This window comes from Astatotilapia calliptera, chromosome 20 (assembly GCF_964374335.1).
Source record: "Astatotilapia calliptera chromosome 20, fAstCal68.1, whole genome shotgun sequence".
NCBI classification, from domain to species: domain Eukaryota; kingdom Metazoa; phylum Chordata; class Actinopteri; order Cichliformes; family Cichlidae; genus Astatotilapia; species Astatotilapia calliptera.
Window position 1 is genome coordinate 2735507 of NC_137441.1, and position 16311 is coordinate 2751817.

The following is a 16311-nucleotide window of genomic DNA, read 5'->3' on the forward strand; positions in this document are numbered from 1 at the left end:
GATTCAGACAGAAGAAATGCATAAATGTGCCAAAATAAACTTTTATTAACTTTGAATCATGAATTCATTAAACATGCAGATTTCCTCCCTGCTCGTGTTTTTACAGGAAGCTGCTCCACCAGGTCGTCGAAGGTAAGGAAGTATCGCAGGAGGAGAACTTCCTGCCCAAACGCCAACGAGTGAAAGACCTCTGTCAGAGAGCCGAGTACCAGACGCCCTGCCAGCAGACGGGACAGGTACAGTAAGACTTCTGATTCATTTACTCCTCGACTCCTGATCCTACTTCTCCCAAAGGTATCACGTTCCTTCTCCATCCTTGCACTACAATAGTCAGATTTTTTTATAATCTCCTGAATCCAATGACTTCACTCCTGATGTTATTATTGTACTTTTGATCTAGCTGCTTATTCCTCAATGCATTATCTTATTCCTCTCTTTTACTCTGGAATACCTTATTTTTCCTGAGTCAGTCATATGAGTTTCACTGCGTAGCCGTCCATGAAACCACTCAGAATTCTCTGAGTTTGCATCCACTGACTTCACTCCTGATCTCATTACGTGTCCCTGATTGCCTTACCTTACCTCCAGTCTTAACTTTACTCCAGAATACGTTCCTAATTTTCTATTTTCTCCAGAAACCTTATTTCACTCCGTTCACCAAATTAATCAAATTCACTCATAAAATTATCAGTATTCCTATAAATTTGGCTCCATTGAACTTACTTGACTGTACTTTTGATCCCATTACTTAATTCTGATTGCAGTACTTTATTCCAACCCTTTGCTCCACACACCACACTTTAGATCAGAAGCAGGTTTGGAGCGTTCCCTTTCCTTCCACTAAAATGCTTTTTCTCTAAACTTCCTTCTGGTAACCCATTCCTGGTCCCATTATCACTCTTTTAAATGACTCTTATCCTTTTCCTTACTCCAGAATCCTATTCTGTGCTCCATTCTGCTCCCAATCCAATTAAATCATTCTTTCAAACCTTATTATTTTCCCAATATCCTCACATCCCATTTCTAACTTCTGAATCTGAGATTTATTCCTGATTCTACTCGTTTTTATTATTATTTCATTCACATCACATTATCACATTCACTCCATTCCTCAGTCATAATCCAGTAAATGTTCCTCTTTGGTAAATTGCTTTATTCAAGATCTCGTTGCTTTGTTCTGCACACTCCTATTTTACTCCAGAATAATGTTCTGCTGGGTCTCCCCTGATCCTGTTGTTTGTTTACAGCACACCTTACCACTTTATTCTAGTCTTCATCTCGTTATTTGAGTTGTGACTTCATCGTTTCGTTCCTCACTCGGGACTCTACATTTCTCCATCCAGTTATTTCTTCCTGATTCCATCATTTTGTTCACAATTGAACTGATTTACTCTTAATCCCTGTTTAATCCTCGTCTAATCACTTCATCCAGATGCTATTTACTCTCAACTCCATAACTTCCAGAAATCCGAATCCCATATGTTTAATTTCTCTGTGCTCCTAACTGCTCCTCCTCTGCCAGTCTCATCGTTTTACTGCTACGATCCTGTCGTTCACTCCTGATCCTGTGGCTTCAATCACAGTCTTATTGCTCATTATTCCTGCTTCGCTTTGACAGAACATGCAGGCTATAAAGTTTGCACTCTTTCCGATGCAGTTTTTCTTTGGTCTGTGCAGTCTTCGGTAACAAGCTGTTTCAGGCGGGAAAGCTGGGATGGCTACCGCTCCAATAAACAGAGACTTGAAAGAAGCAGGGTAGACTTGTGTCACAAAGATGAAAAACCAGATGTCATCTCTGTAAACCAGACACATACAATAACTGCAGTAACGACTGGAACGACCAGAACACAATGGACTCGCTGAATGCTGCAGCATCAAAGAGACGTGGAGAGAATCGAGATGCGACAGCACAACAGAAACTTTTCTGCCAGACATTTAGAGCTGTGTCACTGTGTGTTTGTGTTCACGCTTGTTTGAGGTTAATTACACTTGTCGAAAAATCCCTTTAGCAAGTTGATTAGTCTCTTAGCAACAGAGTCTGCCGGCTGCTGGGTTGCTGTGATAAACAGCCCCAAGAAAACTGCATTTATGTGTGTGTACTTAATAATTCAGGCATTTGTCGCTCTTTAATAAGCGTGAGTGACTCAGGGCAACAGTCGCAATTCATTCGGGTCATGCTAATCTTCTAATGAACAACTACAGAGTCACGATGCAGCCGCCGCTGAAAGCAAAAGAAGACTCTGAATGTATCGTGCGTGTTTACGAGGCAATCGACGGCCTCTTCCCAGCCTCGCCTTTCCTACCTCACCCCCCTTCACTCAAAGCCCGGCAGGTTTGGTTCGTGCTGATCAAAGCAAATCCACGTGAATGTTTCGAACCCTCACAAGTCCTGAAGCTCTCTTCTCTCATCGTGCAAACACCTGTCCAAGGTTCCCTCTCGTTTTCAGAGGCACTCTGCCTCTTCTTCACCTCCTTTAGTAAAGTGACTCTTTTCATAGCTTCTATCAGGATCCTGCAGGAGCTGTCGGAGAAAACGGAACCATTGTTCTTTTGTTCTTTTTGGTTCCACAACAGCTTTCGAGGATTTTGTAGCCGGTGGCAGAGCGCAGTCAAGAAGCCAGTGTGATTTGTCCTAGAAACATTGTGTAATCAGCGTTTACCTTGGGATGATGTGTGAAAGGAACCTACTCATGTTTCAAACCTACGAACGCCACTCAGTGCAAGTCTGGCGTGTTGAAGCTCGGGTGTCGCTGGTTGCTACCCCTGGAGTATCACCGTAATCAGCGGTTTAAAACAAGCTCACGTGCATGTCACCTTATTTAATATAAGATTAGGATAATCAGCCAATCAGTGATCAATAGTCAATAATAGAACATCACTGCTGAGAGTTAACGGCCCGACCACAGAAGTATTTCAGGGTCTTTTTCAGTCACATGGACAGGATGGAGTACGAGGCCTTGTGCAGTAATGAGTATAAGGTGGAACTCTGCTGTCGGGCAAAGCGTCTGATTTATCTGCTGTGAGTCAAAGAGCTGAAACGAGCCTCTGCTTGGAGACTTGTGGACATTCTCCCTACAGACTGACTGAGGAGCTCTGAGTAGAGCTGCTGCTCGTAAGCGTCTGGAGATTTTGCTGTTTCACATCAGCTGTTCATGGCCCGATGTACGTGAGGATCTTTAGCCTCAATCCAAAATTTCATCGGCCTGAACAAATCAAAGCCTGACATCCGAGACCAGCAGCAGTCAGATGCTCAGTGTGATTACGGCGCTACACCGAACCAAGTGGACCAAACAAGGCCTTTTGTTAAGCGTGCGTGTTGTTGTAAATTAATTCTGAGGTAAACAAATATTTTTCTGTTTAATTTTGTGATTCGTGAACTTTTGTTGCATCTTTTGTAAGTTGTTGTATATGTGACATCACATCCTGCCTGAAGATAATCCTTATATGATTATCAGGATGCCGTTTCCCTTTTAACTTCCAGCTTTCAATATTCGCGTTAAAGTATTTATTTATATTTTATTTATGGAGCTTTTGTATACTAACATTTGATGTTGGGAAAACTAAACCGGCTCCTCTGAACTGTTAAAAATAATTCCTCGCGCTCGATTTTGTGTGTGCAGAAGTGGCAGTGTGTGGAGGACGCCACGGGGAAGCTACGGCTCTTCAAATGTAAGAATGAAGGAGGGGCCACAAGCTTCCAGAGGGGTGTGATTGGCCGTCAGCGTCCAATCAGCATCAAGTCTCAACTGTACCTTCCAAATTCTGGTGCCTGCGACTGCGATTTCCGTGACCTGCGACCTCTGAACCTTCGACCCTCCATGATGAAGCCGTTCAACAAGAAGCCTTTCTTCTCCAAAAAGAGTGAGTGTTAACGCTTCAGTCCACCAGGGGGCAGCAGTGATTATTAGGCATGCGCAGTTTGCCTCATGAAAAAATAATTTTGTGTTGGGTTTAAAATGGAAAACTGTTGAGCGCCACGTGTGAGCAGTTTAGCAGCTTTTCTGGAATTCTCTGATTCCTTTATTAAGTTTCATCCATAAATCGCTTAAAAGCCTAAACAGGTTAAAGGTGCGATCAGTGGTGGGGTTTGTGTCATCATGCTGCTCGCGGCGTCTGCAGGATGCGAAGGGATGATTGGATACATTTGGATGATGCGTTTAAAAGAGTGCCAGGACAAGATGATTGTTGTTACTGACTTTACAGTGGTTTCATTGTTGTGGATGACTGGTGTACGCAGATGTTTTAATCCCAACGATTAATAATTCAAACGAGCACCTACACACCGACACGTTGGAATCATCACTGTGACCAAGTCTGACAAACTCCTGCAGATATGACACATTAGTGCCGGTCATACTCACAAACAGACGAACCTCTCACCAAAGAAATGTCAGAGCTTTTGGAAAATAGTACCAAAATGTTTTTGCATGACACTTATTTGCAGTTTTTAATTTTCCAGCTGCTGATTTGAAACTTTCATTTTTTTTTTCAGCGTAGCTGTCGCTGCTTTGTGGTAATAAGTTTGTCATGAAACAGGAGCCGCGGTTCATATGAGATGATACGAGCACTGCTGTATGTGCTCAGAGAGAAAGACGGTGTATAAAGTCCTCAGACGTGTCAGCTTTAGATCTCTTTCACTCCTCTGATTGACAAACTCATCTCGCCAGGATGACACGTTTGATGGCAGGTTTGAGGCGGCTCAATGCGGTCGTAGAGGAGTGCACACTCTTGTCATGGTTTGGATCTTTATCTCTGAGTTCAGCAGTGTGTTTGGCTGATCCTGTGTCTGATGGATTGCTACTTTGAACTCTGTGGTTGGAGGCCCACATGTTTAAATAATCCATTTGTCAGATTTGTTCAGATGTCACATTAGAGCATAAATTTAAGTCCTGCAGCTGTTTTTCACAGCACCACTCGGAGCAGTGACTGTTGTGCACGAGGCTGGGTTTGTTTACCATGTGCATGCAAGCACACGTGGTAAAATGTCCTTTCTTAATTCCTTAAATTGAAGCAGGAACAGGATCGACTCTTAAGTCCGTGTAACGAATAAAGAAGTTAATTTCTTTTTAGGTCAGTTTCCAACAGCTTGCCACCAGAGCTTCCAACCTTTCCTTTAATGACTTTTCTATTTCCCTTTCTTTCTTGTGAAGAGGCTGTGAGCGAAGATGTTTTTAGATTTAGAGATAACCTGGTTTCTCCTGTTTCAGAGCTGTTGTTCTCAGGCCGCAGCTTCCACTTTGTGGTGTGATGCTGACCTCTAATGTCTGAGGACAGCACTGCATCACCCTTATGGTGGTAGAGATGCAGATATTTGAGGTTCTCCGTCAATGATGAGCTTTAGTTTAGCCATTACTGTAACACTGAGGCATGTAAACGTGTACTTAGAGACTGCAGGAAGTGGATTTTATTGTGTAGGGCAAGAGCAGTGTGATGATAAACTTCTTATTCTTCTCAGTGGTGATATTCGCTGAGGTGATGAGCTTAATTGTGTTTGTCTGTCAGAGTTCAAAGCCCTGAAGAATTACTCCAGGAACCGTTACAGCCGCTCTCTCTCCATGACGAACAATTACCCTGGAAACCAGAGCCTGGCAGGCTGGGATCAGCCAATGAGAGACGAGTCTGAGGACGAGTTTAGCGGGATGGGAGGAGATCCCAACGCCGTGGTCACACCCAACTCTGTCAAAGTCACTCACCGGTCAGTAATGCTTGTTTTTTTCGTGTTATGATATGATGCTCTTTAACCAAATACGACTGATATTAAATCTGTTTTCCTGCAGATGTTCCATCCTGTCTAATGCAACAGTGAAGTGTGACACGGGAGTGTATCAGTCCCTGCAGGCCTGGAAGGACCACAAGCTGCATATCGACCACGAGGTAACGTCCTTCTCACGTTTCTGTAAAAGCCACACAGCAGTACGAGTTAGCGTCTCTGCACTGTTGGGACCACAAACTGTATGTGAGGTGGACATGAAGCGCATTAAAGGAGCATTCTGTCTGACGGCCTCTTCTCTTCTGTATTTGATCTCTGACCTGAGGACACACTTTGCTGATGGTTTTGCTTTCTTTCTTTTTAAGTCTTATCATTTCTAACCTGTTGGTTCTGAAGATTTTGGACCTGTTAGAGTCAAAAACATAAAGGAAGGCACATTTTAGGCCCGCCCTACCTCGTGATTGACAGGTCACTATCACTGCTTCACGGTGAGATCCATCACTCGCTTGTGACTTCCGGGTTCAACAAACTAAGCTGCCAACAACCAAAACACTTCACAACTTTAGTGACTATGAACAGATTTTAAAACAACTTTTTTAAAGGCTTTAATTTAATCTAAACTTGACCTTCTCCAAAGGTAGTGCTGGTACCTAAACCCTAGTCTCCTGCTTAAAGGTTTTTTGTGAATTACCCCCTGAAGCTCTGGTTTATTTAGTGATATTTCCACCTGAAATAACGTCCCACAGTCACATGCAGACACAGTAGTGCTGAGATGTTGAATCGGTCAGTGCGCTCTTGTCCCTTTAAACTGAACTGTCCTCGAGCTTTGAAGCTCCTGACTCAGCTTTTTCTGAAAGGTGGAGGGAGGATGTTCATAAAGTGCTTGAGCCGCTTCGCTTCCCCACGATCCATCTGCATGTTTGATCAGGCACAGATTTTGCACCGTACGCCCGACCTAACAAAACCCTGGGGTTGTGCATGTGCGAGGCAAGTGTCGTGGAGTCGGTTTATAAAGCAGCAGAATAATCAATCAAATTAGTCGTCATGTATAAAAGTAAGAAAACAGTCCAAATTAACTCATTCACTGCCATTGACGTCTATAGACGTCAATTACGTTTCCAATGGGAGGGGCTAGAATACAACCTCGGGCAGCTTGTCAGTGAACATCAGACTGCTTGAAATGTATTTTTCACAGTAAGCTCGTTTTCTCCCTTTTTGTGGTCAAAACAGGCATTTTTGGTGGAACCCACCTCTCTTCTACAGCTGATTACTAAAGAATGGAAAATGGTAGAAACAAGCTTTTTTTTTTGGATGGAAGAAGAGAGTCTGTTCTTCATTTTGGTAGGTTCAGCGTTTATATGATCATAACACACAGTTTTCTGTGGCTCTTCAAAAATGAGTGAAAATGCTCAAAAACCCTGGCAGTGAATGAGTTAAGCACAATTTAATGGGAAAGGTTAAACACAGGGCACATTTAAAAGTCAGTGATCGCAGTGATTACACCAGTGATTACACCAGTGATTACACCAGTGATTACACCAGTGATTACACTGTTCATTGATCTGATCCTATTCTAGGTGCTGGGATGTGCAGAGTGTGGATAACATTAGCAGCCCTGCCTCCTGGCAGGTTAGCGTTTCCGTGTCTGTGCAGACTGTAGCTGCCCGCTGTTCCGGGTGAATGATTCTGTGACAGATAACTGAGTCTGCCGGGTTCCTCTCTCTCTCCACCTCATTGGTTTACAACTTCCTGCTACAGACTGGGATGCTGCTGTCTGCTGGACTGCAGCCCCGGCTCCTGTCAGGTGTGCACAACACGGTACACCTGTCAGGTAAACCTGGGAGTTGTAAATGAATGAAATAGGACTAATTGGTTCATCCAGCTAACAAGATCTGCAGCATCTAGGCAACCAGTCGTGCTCACCCAGCCAATCAAAACAGTAAGTTAGAGAGTGAAAAAGACTTACAGCAGTGACGCTTGTTTTAAAAAGTTTGGGATGTCGCTCTAAAAATCCCAGCTCACACCCAACGCCGCAGAAGTGAAGTAAGTTTAAGGTTCTGCAGAATATTATTAGTGGCTCTGAATGATACCTGTGACATTCTCTCAGATTGAGACTCTGCAGACGAAGATAAAGAACCTGAGAGAGGTCAGAGGTCACCTGAAGAAGGCCCGCCCCCAGGAGTGTGACTGCAGTAAATATCTGTAAGTAGCAGAAAAGTGCACGCCACAGTTTTAGATTCATGCATGTGATTAAACGCGATGTGACGTTTGTGTTTCTCAGGTACAAATCCAAACTGAAGAACAAACTGAGGTACAGAGGAGGGAGTCTGCATCCGTTCAGGTGAGACCATTGTGGCGATAAGCCAGCACGCTGTGTTTTTACATAAATGGCCCTGGGCAGCTACATCCTACAAGCTTTATCTGTGTGTGTGTGTGTGTGAGCAGGAAGGCCGGGGCTCGGGACAAGAAGGCGTGGCTTCTAAAGGAGCAGAAGAGGAGGAAGAAGATGAGGAAGATGATCAAGAGAATCAGAAACAATGACACATGTTCAATGCCAGGACTCACCTGCTTCACTCATGACAACCAGCACTGGCACACGGCGCCGTTCTGGACGTGTAAGAGCCACTGCTTTACTTTGTGATGATCATCACAACCCTGAGCGTTTCGACATCACGATGTTTGAGCTTTCGATCGTTGTTGTTGCAGCCACTAAAAGAGTTTGCTGTGATCTGTGTTTGTGCTGTGCTTATAAATAACGCCATCAAAGTGCTGTCCCAAACCGAGAACCACACTTTCTAAAAATCTCCTCGTTCTTCGGGTTTAACCAGCACAGCAAGAAAAATATTGTTAATGAATATGTGTGTGTTTGTGTTGGTGTGTGTGTTGCAGTGGGTTCATTCTGCGCCTGCACCAGTGCCAACAACAACACGTACTGGTGTCTGAGGACCATCAACGAGTCCCACAACTTCCTGTTCTGTGAGTTTGCGACTGGCTTCCTGGAGTACTTTGACCTCAACACAGACCCGTACCAGGTACAGAGCAGTTTTCTGATTTTAGCTTAAAGGTGTTGATTTCCTGCGTTAGCTCGCTGACATGCTTCCCATGACATAAATGCTTCCCAAAGTCCCAAACTCTAACCTCATTGTGGCTTTAACCCTCAAGCAGGTCTGTGAAAGGGAGGGGGGGTCTAAAAGTCAAACTGGTCCTCGTGAAAAATATGTGGTCATGTTCTATCTCATCATCATCTTTAATCTTCGGTTTCCTGTGAGAAATGACTTCACTCACACAATCGTGTTGTTCTCAAGAAAGCTGCAGTCTTCTCATCTAAAGCATTCAGTGAGTGTTACAGCCGACCTCTACTGTGCGACCGCCTGTGTGTGATACGTTCAGGAGACATCTGGAAATGAAAGCTCCAAAACATAGCCTGGGTTGCCTCAAGGCACTTTATATTGTAAAGTAACCCCCTGTGAACAAGCGCTTTGGCAACAGTGGGAAGGAAAAACGTCCCTTTAACAGGAAACCTCCTGGGAAGGCCATCTGCCACAACCAGATTGGGGTCAGGAGAGAAAGACGGGACAAAAACACACTGTGGAAGAAGTTAGGGATGAATAATAACTAATGATTAAATGCAGAGAGGTGAATAAACACACAGTGAGTGAAGAAGAAGCACCCAGTGCATCATGGGAATCCCCCAGCAGTCTACACCTATTGCAGCATAACTAAGGGAGGATTCAGGGTCACCTGGTCCAGCCCTAACTATATGCTTTAGCAAAAAGTTTGAAGCCTGATCTTGAAAGTAGAGATAGTGTCTGTCTCCTGAATCCAAACTGGAAGCTGGTTCCACAGAAGAGGGGCCTGAAAACTGAAGGCTCTGCCTCCCATTCTACTTTTAAATACTCTAGGAACAACAAGTAGGCCTGCAGAGCGAGAGCGAAGTGCTCTAATAGGGTGATATGGTACTACAAGGTCATTAAGATAAGATGGGGCCTGATTATTTAAGACTGAAGGTTTTTCAGGGAGCTTTTAGGAAGTCCTGATAATAACAAATTACAGTCGTCCAGCCCAGAAGTAAAAATGTGTAAACTAGTTTTTCAGTGTTTCCCTGAGACACGATGTTTCTACAGGTTTGCATATTTCTTTCATTTATAAATGACACACATTCAGCCCGACAGTCACACTCACAATGCACGCGTCCAAGAAACTTGCATGACAGCAGAAATGTGGAGTTCCTGAGGCCCCACGGCTGTTGGGCTGATACACCTCATCTAATTTACCTGAACACAAACCACACAAACTACCGCCTCTCTCTTTGTCTCCTCATTTCTGCTTCCAGCTGATAAATGCTGTCAGCTCTTTAGATCGGACGGTTCTCAATCAGCTCCACGTGCAGCTGATGGAGCTCAGAGGGTGCAAGGGACACAAACAGTGTAATCCTCGCACGCGCTCAGTGGAACCAGGTAAGACAAACACACACACCTTGGACAAACGTCATTCATATAGCTGCTGCTAAACAGCACAGTTTTTATTACTCTGGAACTGTTTCACTATTCTTCCTCAAAAATATGAAGACTGTCAACTTTAACTCCAACGCTCAGTTGGAGCTGCTGTACTTCTGCAATTCAGACAGCAGCTTTATGCATTTGCATATTTCCACCTGCAGATGTGAATGAACAGCATTTGTTCCCTCAGCAGCCTCAGAGCCTGTGCTCTGCTATACTGATGGCTGAATTCACTTTAATGCTGGTTCACTGTCGTGGGGATAGAGATGTTGTTGCTAAGGCAGCTTTGAGAACATAAGAAATCTTCTCAGCAATGAAGTTTTCTGCGAGAGAAAGCAGCTTCAGGGTTCTTTGTTCTTTTTAAAAAGGTGCAGAGTACGTCAGACCTGTTCAGCCAGTATTCATGGCGGCGTGTCTGTGCTTCCCACAAAATTAGCCTGGATTCAAATTAAGAGCCAGTGGCTGCAACACTGCCTCAAAGGTTTTAAGCTGTTCAGGGTTCCAGCGAGATGTGAACATTCTGAAATTTAAAATAAAGATACAGGTTTTAAAATTTTTAAAAAGCACGGTGGTTCGAACTGTTGCCTCACAGTAAGAAGGTCCTGAGTTCGATTCCAGCATCAGGCTTTGGTCTTTCTATGTGGAGTTTGCATGTTCTCTCCAGGCACTCTGGCTTACTCCAAAAGTTCAAAGACATTCAATTAGACTTAGAATTTGAACTTTTATTGTCAATGTACAGTTGCTTACACACTGAAATTCGGAGTTAGTGGGATTAGGTTACTTGGTAATTGCCCATAGGTGTAAATGGTTGTCTGTCTCTATGTTAGACAAGTCTATCCCTATCCCATGACTCCTGGGATAGGCTCCCTGAAAAGGATGAAGCTTTTAAAATTGTATCAGAAGAGATGGAAAGATGCATTTATAGTCAATAGCAATGGGCCAAAGTTAGAGCCCTGTGGCACTCCATTACTGAAAAAGGTGAGCATCAGCAGCAACTTAACGCTTAACTTAATTCCAGCTTCTCATTGTGACAAGTCAACAACAAACAACATTATTCGTCACATACACAATCATACAGAGAAATGCTTTGTGTCCGAGCTGCACACAGGCTGCAGACGCAGCCTCGCCATTCCAGGGCTTAGTTTTAGGACCCTTACTGGATACTGGGTAGGAATCGAACTTGCAACTCCCACTCCAAAGGTGTGTGGTCTTACCACTACACTGCAGTGTGTGTGTGCATTCAGATGATCCTTGTCAAGTTGAGTGATCACATGATGCTGCTGTACTTGATGATCAGGGACAACAAAATACCTCATCACAAGTGGCCTTGCCTTTGCTCATCAACCAATCAAACTGTCTTTTCAGCAGGAGGCCGGGCACATGGCAGCTTTCATGACTACAGGTACACACACACACACACACACACACACACACACGCTCGTATATAATGTTTTTCTGCTCTGAATGCTGCATGATTTCCTGATGGAGCTGAGGGCTGCTGGTGGTGAAGCAGAGAGAGAGTGTGTGCGTGTGTGTGTGTAACATGGTGTGTGTTTGTTGCATCAGGCTGTTTGAGAGGAGGAAGTGGCAGAGAGTCAAGAAACCTTCATCGTCTCGAACCCTGTGAGTCTTCCTCCTCATTTTCCTCTTCATCTGACCTGCATGCCGCTTACTGCCTTTAACTGTGTGTCTGTAACATACAGTAGAGATGTGAATAAAAATAAATAAATACAGTAAAAGCCTTAGTTGAGTTAAACAAGCTGGTCTCCTCGTGCACCTCTGGACGGTTCTCAGCTCAGCTGAAGTCTCGGCCTGTCCACCTGCACTTGAAGTACACAGTGAGGCAAATGTGGCGAGTAGAAGCACATGACCGCTGTCCTGGTGTGGAGAAATGTGGGCACGCACCACAGTTTGGCTCATTTCATCTGAATGTTGTTCCTCAGACACTGGAGGACATTTCCAGCTCCACTTTGACAGGCTCAAATATCACACTGAGCTATAACCTCACACTGGAGTGAGCTTCAACCAGAGCCCAGCTCTCGCTAACAACAATGATCTTTCACAATAAATTTAAGCCAGTTTGAAACAAAAGTTCATGTTTGCACTTAGTGTCACTGCAGGACTTCAGCCTTGCTGAAAGAGGTCTGCAAGTGGCTGACAGGATGACTTCGAAGGGTCGAAGGTCATATGTCTCCTTCAGGTCTCAAAATAACTTCCAGCTGTTATACTAAAAACAGACCTGAGAGTGATGGATCAACCTTTACTGATGCTAATAGGTTTTTCTATCCAAAGGAAGTGTAAATATGACCTGAATTTCAAAATAAAACACTGCCGGTGGAAATGCTAACTGATGTCTGTTTGCGTCCACATGAGTACTGAGGAGTGTAATTGTTACCAGCAGCAGGAAATAACTCATATGATGTGTTAGATGTTCTGGTTTTATCAAAAGTGAAAGCCTGAAGGTGCAGAAACCTAAAAGTAGAGAGTGTAATTCATTTACTGACTCGTGCTGTTTGGCAAACAACCTTAATAAAGCGCGTTTGTGTCTGAGCCGCCTCCTGTGCTGCTGCCTGCATGGCCTCTCTGCTGTAACTACTGTAACTCACACTCTCAGTGCAGACACACAACTGTGGTTCAAGTCTGACAGTGTGTGTGTGTGTGTGTGTGTGTGTGTGTGTGTGTGTGTGTGTGTGTGTGTGTGTGTGTGTGTGTGTGTCCAAACAGGGGTCCGATCTGGGATGGATGGAAGGGCTAAACCTTTATATTGGTTGAACTCCACCCACATCAGCTCGAAGGTGGAGGGCGTGGTCGTCAAGACATCATCACCAATTGACCACCACGGCTCCGCCTCACCTGTCAGCCAATCAGCTTCTTTAGTCTATGTGACATCACCAGGACCTCCCACCCTGCCGCTCAGGGAGACACTGGGACAAAATAGTCGACGCACCCCTCCACTGGGTGCTCCCGCTTCCTCCTCTTCCTCCCTTGACAAGGAGGGGAGCACCATGTGGAGGAGCAAGAAGAAGGAGGAGGATGGGGATGAGGAGGAGGATGGGGATGAGGAGGAGACAGAGAGGTAGACGAGGAAACCGTGATTGTAAAATAAAAGCAGGCTTGTTTGAGGAAAAACGTTTTGCTGTTTCACACCACCGAACATCAATCTGCTGAAATTCTATCTCTTCTTATCGACTCCTGTTTTCATCTCGTCTCTGACAGAAATCATGTTGCTTCAGGTGTTCATTAAGCACTCTTTGATTTTAATCAGTTTTTTTCAGACAGCAACGCTGGAGCGTCTGTTTATAAAAAAGTTTCTTTTCTCCGTTTTTTTCAGCGACTCTGTTAAAGATGGAAAAATTCAGATAGATGTTATTTTCCCATTTTTGTCTCCAGTGAGAGAACAACACAAACAGCTTCTGCCGTGATGAAATAAATGTTGTGTACCAACCTCTTAACTTTATTTTTGATACATTTTCTTGCTATTACACTATGTTGAAAATGGTAAATTGGTATTAATAACAAGAAAATGTTCATAAGGAAATGTTTGTCCTTGATACAGGAAACTTTGCTTGTTCCACAAAGATGGAATAAATTAAAAAGAGGAAACATGTGAACCCACTATGAGGACGAACATTTGTATTTTTTATGGCTTTACAGTTTTTTACAAAATATAATATAATAACCTAAATCATAAATATCATAAATACTGAAAGCAGATGAAAACTGTCACAGTATAACCAGAATTTTGTTTCCACAATAATGAATAAATAAGTAAAACAAATTCACATCTCTTTAAAACAAGAACAAATATTTTACAGATTTTTGAAGCTTTGGGGGGAAATGTTCCAGCTGCAGTAAAAAACTTTTTACATGAGACACATTGTTTCTGACATTTTTATCATATCTGAGTTTTATAAGAAACAATGACATGAATACTAAAAGCTCTTGGAAATGTGAAGTATTTTGAAATTTACATTATTGTCTGACACATTTCCTTAGGGGGGAAAATTGGTATATCACAATAACAGGAGAATAAAGTCTGATGAGATTAAAAAAGTAGTGAAACTTTGTTGTGACACAATATCCTGAGTCCGTCATTATTGATCAGCTTTTTAAAGGTAGTAGAAGTTTTGACATATTTTCACATTCTTAGAAAAATATTGTTATCACTTGATTCATCTTCAAAACTCAGTGGAAGAAATCTAATGATGACAAAAGAAACCATAAATAAGTGTAAACCAGTATAAAAGAACTTTAGGCTGTTTTCATGATATGAAATAAAACATTCAAAAGGTAAAAGTATGATTTTAAAGCTTGTTGAAATTTAAAAAAAAAAAATAGTAACACATATAATCATAGTTTCACTCTGATTATGTGAAGTTTTACAAGAAACATTGTTAACATGCTGACAGCTGGGTTTGTGTTATTCAATTCAGTTCAGTTCTATTTACACAGCGCCAAATCACAGCAACAGTCGCCTCAAGGCGCTTTATATTGTGAGGTAGACCTACAATAATACATACAGAGACAAACCCAACAATCATATGAGCCCCTATGAGCACTTTGGTGACAGTGGGAAGGAAAAACTCCCTTTTAACAGGAAGAAACCTCCAGCAGAACCAGGCTCAGGGAGGGGCGGGGCCATCTGCTGCACCGGTTGGGGTGAGAGAGAATTATAAAATAAAACATTTCATTTTCATGTTATTTTGACGTATTTATCAGTTTTTTCCTTCTAAAACAATAAATCATCTCATCGTAAGGAGAAAACACAGAGTACATCCAAGTACGAATTGGTTTTTACGATGTTGCTTTTCATGGTTTCATGGGCTGTTAAATCATCTGTTTGGGAATAATAGCCTTCAAACAGTTATTTTATTATTATCATTGTTTTAAACTAAACGTGAAAGATGGTTTTAAAGGCTCAGTGTTTTGGTGGTCAGAAACCTTCATCAATGAACTGCACGGGGGCATCACTCAGACATGCATGCCTGCTAATTACAGCTAATTAACAGGCTGATAAAGAAGACGAAAGCACAAATCTCTCAGAAAGTCCTGTTAGAGTTAGAGAACTTGTGTTGCAGACACATTTTAGTCTGTAGTGACCTTGGTCGTCGTTGGCCAACCTTTGATTCCATCTTCTAATAACGATCTTATAAATGTAGGTCATCAAACTATTTTCAACACAAATGGACACTTTGTCACTGCAGTAAGAAACCTGCCATATATGTCTCATGTTTACATTATTACTTGTAAAAACGGAATCTCATGATAGCAAGAAAAAATGTCAAATATAAAAATGAGAAGTTATTTTTCTATTGAAACGTTTTTGTCATAATTTAGTATAAGAAAGTATTTTAATCTCTGATATTCTGATCATGATGAAAATGTATTCGTGTTGAACCTCGCAGTGAAGAGGCTCGCCATTTTTACAGAAGTATAGAAATGAAACCACCTCTTCCTCCTCCTCCTCCTCCTCATCAGGTGACCTCCCAGTGGCCTCATTTGTTCTCCATGTTCATATTTAGTCTTTCTAACCATCTCTGAGGACTTTAAAGGACCTGCTCTCCCTTTTCCTGTTGTTACTAAACGGAGACTGAAGCGGACGCCACAAACTTTCACGCCGACCACTCTGACATCACTGCTGATGCAAATGTGATGTTGCTTTTTTCCCCTTCGCTAACTTGGGTGTCGGTTACCGTAGTGACCGACAGCTTTATTGATGACAGAGCTACAGTTGTACTAACCTGGTGACTGACTACAGTTCCCATGATGCAATGCAGCAGCCCCGAAGTGAAGAACATGTCAGAGTCAAAGAGAACAAGCGAATGAATGAAGCGAGGGCACGGTGATGACGTCATCAGGTCTGGAAACAAAGGCGAGTTCACGGAGATCTGGTTCGGTGTTTTGGTTTTTTTAACGCTTCATCGTCCAATCACGTTGTACCTACACACCTTCCTTTTGGTTCAGTTGTTTCGTCCGCTCAGCTGAGTTTTAAAGTATTTTTTTTTCATCTAGATCAACAACGGAACATATAAAATGTAAATTGTAACTGTAGAAAAGCACGACTGGATTCACACAGGAAGTCAAAACATTGAAATCATGTAT

At 42.8% G+C, this 16311-nt stretch overlaps 1 protein-coding gene across 6 annotated transcripts in view; it reads left to right on the forward strand.

Annotated features, from left to right (window-relative positions):
- Positions 1-13825, forward strand: part of sulf2b (sulfatase 2b) — a 105614-nt gene extending 91789 nt beyond the window's left edge. For 3 of the 6 annotated variants that reach the window (XM_026155034.2, XM_026155035.2, XM_026155037.2), the window contains 12 exons: positions 107-236; positions 3621-3861; positions 5503-5695; positions 5778-5874; positions 7818-7912; positions 7992-8051; positions 8156-8325; positions 8600-8742; positions 10044-10167; positions 11575-11611; positions 11776-11832; positions 12934-13825. In XM_026155034.2, the coding sequence (XP_026010819.2) occupies positions 107-236; positions 3621-3861; positions 5503-5695; positions 5778-5874; positions 7818-7912; positions 7992-8051; positions 8156-8325; positions 8600-8742; positions 10044-10167; positions 11575-11611; positions 11776-11832; positions 12934-12964 (1378 nt within the window). In that variant the 3' untranslated portion in view covers positions 12965-13825. The remainder of the gene's footprint in view (positions 1-106; positions 237-3620; positions 3862-5502; positions 5696-5777; positions 5875-7817; positions 7913-7991; positions 8052-8155; positions 8326-8599; positions 8743-10043; positions 10168-11574; positions 11612-11775; positions 11833-12933) is intronic. The other 3 variants (XM_026155038.2, XM_026155039.2, XM_026155040.2) reach the window with 3 other exon arrangements.
- The last annotated feature ends 2486 nt before the right edge of the window (positions 13826-16311 follow it).